Source organism: Microcaecilia unicolor, chromosome 1, assembly GCF_901765095.1.
Source record: "Microcaecilia unicolor chromosome 1, aMicUni1.1, whole genome shotgun sequence".
In the NCBI taxonomy this organism is placed as follows: Eukaryota; Metazoa; Chordata; class Amphibia; order Gymnophiona; family Siphonopidae; genus Microcaecilia; species Microcaecilia unicolor.
The window spans coordinates 227,857,502-227,865,059 of NC_044031.1; the positions used below are offsets into that span (position 1 = coordinate 227,857,502).

Consider the following 7,558-nt stretch of genomic DNA (forward strand, 5'->3'; position numbering starts at 1 on the left):
TAGATATGTTTCCAAAAAGTATCATTGTCAATTCTTCCTCTGGTGAAAATCGTTTTGGGGTCTTGTAATTTAGGTTGGTCCTTTTTCCGCCATTGTAAGGTTAAGAGTGCTTTGACATGGTCGGACCATGGTGTAGGAGACCAGACAATATCAGACATAATTAAATTTTGATCATCAGAAATTTTATACGAAATAACATCTAGCGAGTGACCCTTTGTGTGAGTGGGTTGTGGAGGAGGTAAAATAAGGTCACACATGTCAAAGAGGTCTAGACAATCTTGGGAATGTATTGATTTAGAGTCCTCCAAATGTAGATTTAGGTCCTATGGAACTTTGGAAGGCTAAGTGCTTTGAAAATATGCCTGCTAGTAATGTAACATTAGGGTTATTAATGCACATGTTGGATATGAAGTCCATGAAGATGGTGTGGCTATGGGTCCATTAATAGCAGATCTTGCATTGATGTATCCCACACTGAAGGTTAGGTAAGGCTCATCAGTCAGGGCAGATGAGCGGATATGGATGAGTTTTCTTGTTATAGATGCTTTGGGTTTCGGTGAGATTGTTTCTGATTTCAGCGATGGTTGTCTGCATGGAGATTGGTTTCTCTGGTTGTTGTTGGTACGTGAGGATGTGGATAGCTTGGGTGATCATTTGTGGTGTTGGAGAACTGGTATAACATTGAATTCTGATGGGGGGGTGGTGAATGTTGCGTGAATGATCGTGAATGAGTGGATGATAAGTATTTTTAGTAGGAACATGTTGGTGGTATGTACTGATAGATGGGGGATATGAGAATTAGAGGGAAACAGGAGGGCAGAAGAGGCAATAGATTAAGTGGTGAAAATTATGTAATTGGGGAGCAGAGCTAGAAATCATGCAAGGTACAGTATGTAGCAATAAATAAACACAAATGGTCAGATTTGGGGTTAGAGCTAGGAATCGTGACAAGATATAAACATCGAACAGCATATATAGTATATATGAAAACTCAGCAGTGCAATATAGCAATAGAATATACACATTAAGCATATATAGTACACAGAAGCATTAAGCAGTGCAATATAGCATCAGAATAAACTACATACAGTTCTAGAATAGGGGTGGAGGCACAATTAAAGGCAGCAAGGTCCAGTCTTGTCAGCTTCTCCTATGGATTCCAACTACACGGATCTGCTGGTTAGGGGAAGGGATCAAGGATCATAAAGAGGAGTACAGGCTTCTAACTATTGTGCAGGGAAACAATTACATTGTCATACTACCTTGCCTCCCTCTGCGCCTCTCCCTGGTTTTCTAAGTTAAAACTTTTCAATTTTATGACTGCTACATCAAGGACATATTTTTCTATCCTATCCCAAGAGTGGAAATTCACAATTTTCCAACTGTTATCGTTCTCACACATCACTAGTAGTCTTAAATATTGATCAAAGTGACTGAGTCAGAACGGTGTAGCAATCTATCTTTCCAAATACTGGATTTTTTTTCTCAACTGTATAAGTACAACTTGTTCTGGTATATATGTTTTCAAGCATCTTGTAATAAAACGTTGTTTCAGTGGTTTGATATCTTTTCACCCTCCTTTTCAGTCGTCTCTATTAGTGAGAAATTAGAATCTCGTATAAACGTTTTCTTATTACTCTTCCTTATGCCCCTATCCAATTGGCACAACCTAGCTTTCCAACCTAGATTTCTGTTTCTCTCATTACCATCACATCAGCTTAACTTTTCAATGATATTCAGACACTGGTTCACGTTGGACTCTTCTTAAAGTTGGACTCTTCTTAAAATCTTCCTGGGCAAGATACCACTTTTGTCTCCATCTGAAATTTCTCCCTCAGGTGGTGTCTCCTTTCCATATCCGTCAGTCTCTTATTTCCCCAATTTTTCTTTCATCTTATCATTGAATGTGAACCCCAATTGATTAGTTTGGTCTATACCTGTGCGTTTTGGATTTACCATGCCAATACATGATCTTAAACCAGACCATCTCATATATATTTCTATCTTGGATTTTAAGTGGGTTGCTACAGGTATTTATTTTATTATCACCAAGCCACTCAATAACTTTTTACACAAATTTCTCAAGTTCTTACACATTGTTTTTGATCTTTAGTCACTACAATGGTTCATCTTTGCAGAGTTTTCTCCATTACATTTCTGCAAACTAGTAAAGATGGCTTCTTTACACGCATTTAAGTAACTTTTTTTCTGTAGTGGCTCCTTCCTCAATAGATTCTAATCTTTAGATTGACTGTTTGCTATCTTTCCTATGAGGTGTCAACTCTCCTCCTACTCCAATACCAGGAAAAAGTCCACAAGAATATACAAAGTTATTTCTTTAATCATTATTGCTATGACTGTTCCCTGTTTTTCAGCTTGGGAGTCTTCAGCTTTGTGGCGAGATAACTGTCCATGGAGAAAGAATAGTTGCTTACCTGTAACAGTGGTTTTCCGTGGACAGTAGATCATCTAGCCACACAGAACCACCCTCCCACCAAGATTTGCCACCAGAATTTTTATTGAGGTGGGAGAGCTGAGTGTATGTTATATATAGTGGTTACCAGCGGTGGGAAGTCAGGGACATGTGAAGAGAGCTCTTTTTGAGTTTTATGTGCTTTGGAAGGGCCAAGTCAGTGATGACACTGGGGAGTCACTTCAGCTATGTGGTTAGATGATCTACTGACCATGGAGAACCACCGTTACAGGTAAGCAACTATTCTTTACCTCACTGACTCTGCCGGCGGCCCAGAAAATTTAAGAAGAGCAGCGATGCAGGGAGCAGTAAAGGACAGCATTGCAAGGAGCCAGAACAGGAGACATCAAAAAGGTGAAGCCAGTTAGGTTGGTCTCCCTTTCCCTCTCCTCCGCGCAGCTGTCAGTCATCCCTATTTACCTAAAACCAAGCAAGCAAACATATAAGCTGCTCTATCCACGTTGTTGTCCTTTATTGGTGGTAACATTTTTATTTGATCTTGCTTATATTTTCAAACGTGCTGGCTTTGCAACATGCGGATGTACAAAGGGGAAGTGCTGAGTAATTAGTTCTAAATTGTAAGGACCGCTTGTATTCACGCAGAGATGTTTTCACCTAGTAAAGGGCCACCAAAACAGACATCATGTTATGAGAATCAGGTTCTTAACAATCAGTACAATTAGTACAATTAAAAAAAAAAAAACAATTAGGTTGAGACCTGGGAGCACTGAACATCTTTTTTTCCTGTTAATTATGTTCAGTGGAAAATATTTATTTATTTATTTATTTGTAGCATTTATACCCCGCTCTTTCCTGCTCAATAGCAGGTTCAGTGCGGCTTACAAAGTATGGGTACAAAAGTATCACGGAAATAACATAGTTGTATAAAGTAGAACAATGTATGGGTACAAAAGTGTCACAGAGATAACACCGTTGTATAGAGTGGAACAAGAAGAAAAGATGTGGGGGGAAGAATTGGGCATGGGTAATATTAGTGGTGTGGGTTGTTCGTAAATTAAGTTAGGTTGTTTGGATAGGCTTGTTTGAAGAGGTAAGTTTTCAGCAGCTTCCAGAAGGGTAGGTGTTCGTTGGGTAGGTGTTGGCTGAGGCTGCTTGCTATGTAAATATTCCATCACTGTTTCATTATTGCTACAAAATATTACATATTAAGGGCATGTGCTTTAAACTTTGTTTTAATTTGTTTATCCAGTCCTTACATGCATGTGGTTTTGCTTTTGAAACCCAAAGGTGAATCCTAAGGGTGATTGAACAATAGGAAGCATAGTGCGGTTCTGTAAATTCACTGATTCCTTTTTAAAGGTACAGTTACTGATATTTGTGTGTTCACAATTGGTGCTGTTAAGCTTGCTACGTAGTGTCACGTCCCTCGCTGGGCATGTTCCTCACCTGAGTAGCTCCGCTCCCGCGGAGGACGCGCTCTGGAATTGGCCGCCTCCCCGCGTGCCCTTAGCCGGCCTGTCTCGTTGTTTTTCCCCGAACACCGGCCATTATGGCCACGCTGCTCCCGATCGCTGGCTATTGGGCCCGCTACAACGGAGTCACCGAAGATGGTGCCGGCGTTCGATGGCCGGCTTCTCTTCCGGACATGGAGCCCGCGAGGCAGGGTTACGCCTTGTGTTTTACGGAGTGATTGGTTACAGCGGGGCTCCGCCTCAGGCCTGACGATGCACCTATCCTGGAGGTTTCCTGGATGACGTCTCCCGTGGTCCCCGCGCTCGCCAGCTGATTCTCAGCTCCCTGATGGGGAGGGCTATTTAAGGAGCAGCATTTCTCATGATCCTTGCTTCGGCTTCTCGTTTCTGAGGACTTAGCTGCGTGTGTTGTCTCCAGACTTCTCTACTTCTTGTCCTGACCGGTATCGACCTCTGCTAGTTCCTGACCATCCCTGCTTGCTGCCAGCCTCGACCTCTGCTAGTTCCTGACCATCCCTGCTTGCGGCCAGCCTCGACCTCTGCTGAGTTCCTGACCATCCTTGCTTGCCTGCCAGCCAGTCTGCTTCCAGTTCCCTGTCCTCTCTCCATCTGGTCAGTCCGTCAACCCCCACGGTTCCTGAAGTCCTGTTGGCCGCCTGCTGCTGGGGGCTCAACTCCCGGTGAACGGCGGTCGCTGCGCGTGAAGACTGTGGGTTGGTCGGCTGTCCTTTGGAGGACTACGGTTTACATACCCCTCGGTCCTTCAGCTGGACTCAAGAGCTCACGAAAATCTTCCAAACAAGACACATAGGCTCTGAGAAGCTTCTTTGCAGGATTTAGTGTTACTTCACAAAGTAATTTGGCATACAATCCTTTATTTGTCTGCTCCTTCGTAAGGAGAAGAGGGTGGAAGGAACACTGTCAGGAACTCCAGGGACTTGAACTGGTTCATGTCAGCTTCAGAAAGGAGAGGAAAAGCAGTAGAAAAGTAAAGTTGAGGGATATGTGCCACTGCAGTAATTATTTTCCAGGATACTGTGATGTGTGTTGAGAGGACAACCAGACTCAAGTAAAGTTTAAGTTATGGGATAATGCAACTTCATTTAAAAATGTCAGTGCTTCCAAGATTTCCATAAGTGTGCATGTTGTTTGTTTATGCAGGACAAACTTTTTACTTAGAAATCCATTATCAAGTGCACTCTAAGGCATTATTTAGGAGTATACCAATCACTACTCACGCTCATATGTCTCTGGGACCCCCAAAATGTCAGGTCTGGCTACAACCCCGATTTGATGTCACCTAATATCAGGCCTTATATGATTTTTAGTTCACCATTATGTTAGCTAAGGTACTATGTCCATTACATTAATTTTTGACTGCTATATTTTTTTCTCCTATCAACTGTCAAACTGGCCACAAACTGTGAACTGCCTCCAAAGCTCCAAGCTTAAGGTATTCTCAATTTGACTCGCCAATGCTTGGGATGCAAATCTAATATTTTTGTAAATGTAATGATAAACTGTCTAAGCAGCATGGCGATAACAAGTGTTTTGACATAAATTCAATGAAAATACCTGTTTAAAGTAAGACCATCAGAAATACTAAACTGAGTCAGATCAAACATTCATCAAGCCTAGCATCATGTTTCCAAAAGTGAGCAATCCAGGTCACAGATACCTAGCAGGATCCCCAAGTAGATCCTTTGTTGCTGCATTATAGATCCTTTCTTGCTGTATTATACCCAGGGATAATCAGCAGTTTCCCAGTTTTATGTGGCTAATAATGGTTTATGGATTTTTCCTTCAATAACTTGTCTTAATTTGTTTTTAAACCCAGTCATTTTACCTGTTTTCACCACATTTTCCGGTACAAATTCCACATCTTTACATTGATTTGTTTTAAAAGTGCTTCCTATTAGCTGATTTAATTATGTAAATAGTTTGTTAAAGTATGTATATTACTTGGTCTCAGTTAAAAAAAAATCTGCTTTAGCAATTACCTTTTTGTATACATGGACTTTGTTGTACAAACAATGCCACTGACATCTATTATGTTGCTTAGTTCAAAATGTTTACCCAGTCTGTGTGCTGTTAAGAACTCAGATTTTTTTTTCCCCCTTGGCATCTCTAGCATTTAAGAATTCAGGCATCCCCAACTATGCATTGAATCAAACAAGTACCTAGCTTTAAAAATGTGTTTAATTTCCTGTTTAAAAAATTATTTTGCAGGAATACAAGCGCAAGTTGGCTAGAGTGTCTCAAGTACGAAAAGAATTAAGATTGCGTATTCAGAATCTACCTGACCTGTCTCGTCTTCCTAATGTCACAGGCAGCCAAGTGCACTTGCCATTTGCAGGGGACATCTATGGTGATGATTGATAAGACTGGAGAACTTCTCATTTCAAGGCTTTGACTTGTATCTTGAGCTAGAATAGGTCAGATTTATGTTTTTGTAGTATTATTTTTGTATATTGTTAAGAGTGTGGAAAGAAAAGATAAGTACATACTCCAAATAAATAATTTATAATAATTGTTTAAAATTTTAATTTGTTTACCCCTTCCATAAATGAAGATAATGACTATATGTATTAATATGTTAATGGAATGTTTATTATTTAAAACAAATCACAAGCACATATACACCTGTGATATTTTGTATACCTTTCTGATCAAGTGGCCAGAAGAAAATGAAGAGCTGCTGTTTTCTGAATGTGGTTATGAAGGTTTCTTATTTTGCCTCTTCTACTGTCTGTTTTATGCTACTTTAGTGAAAATATTTTCCATACACTATAGGGTATGTCTACTAACGGATATTAAGCCCTAATGTGTGCTTAGCATGCGTGAAAATGCTTATCACCAAGTGTGTTAAAGAATTGTGTGGTAAATAACCTGTTTGTGTGTGCTAAGTACATGGTATTTATTTTTTTTGTATTTATTTTCTGAAGGGAGTATATCAGGGGCAGAGAATATGCTTGGACACGCTATCCAACTAGCACGTTCTGATTATCACAAATGAACTGGTTAGCATATCTATAACACAGGAGCTCTTAGCACCTCTTAAATTAGAGGTGGTAAGTGCTCCCCCATCAACTTGAAAAAGAAATACTGGAAATTGCTCTGTTTCTTAAACATGCTACAAATGATCTTAATGCACAGTGAAGTCTCCAGTTAACATGTGCTAAGCCCATTTACTAGTGCACTTTAGTGTGCATACCCCTATATCTGATAATATTTCACTGAATATCAAGCGTGTGAATCTAGTTCCCCACCAATTTCTATCAGTTCCAGCAAACGTAAATCAAATATTGGAAAATACATCGTTTCTATTACCATTGCATTATATATATATATATATATATATATATATATATATATAGAGAGAGAGAGAGAGAGAGAGAGAGAGAGAGAGAGAGAGAGAGAGAGAGAGAGAGAGAGAGAGAGAGAGAGAGAGAGAGAGAGAGAGAGAGAGAGAGAGAGAGAGAGAGAGAGAGAGAGAGAGAGAGAGAGAGAGAGAGAGAGAGAGAGAGAGATACACAGTGGTGGAAATAAGTATTTGATCCCTTGCTGATTTTGTAAGTTTGCCCACTGACAAAGACATGAGCAGCCCATAATTGAAGGGTAGGTTATTGGTAACAGTGAGAGATAGCACATC

At 40.2% G+C, this 7,558-nt stretch overlaps 1 protein-coding gene across 1 annotated transcript in view; it reads left to right on the forward strand.

Annotated features, from left to right (window-relative positions):
- RPRD1A (regulation of nuclear pre-mRNA domain containing 1A) overlaps positions 1–7,244 on the forward strand; it is a 308,972-nt gene extending 301,728 nt beyond the window's left edge. The window contains 1 exon segment of the mRNA XM_030204599.1: positions 6,136–7,244. Within this exon segment, the coding sequence (XP_030060459.1) occupies positions 6,136–6,285 (150 nt within the window). The 3' untranslated portion in view covers positions 6,286–7,244.
- The last annotated feature ends 314 nt before the right edge of the window (positions 7,245–7,558 follow it).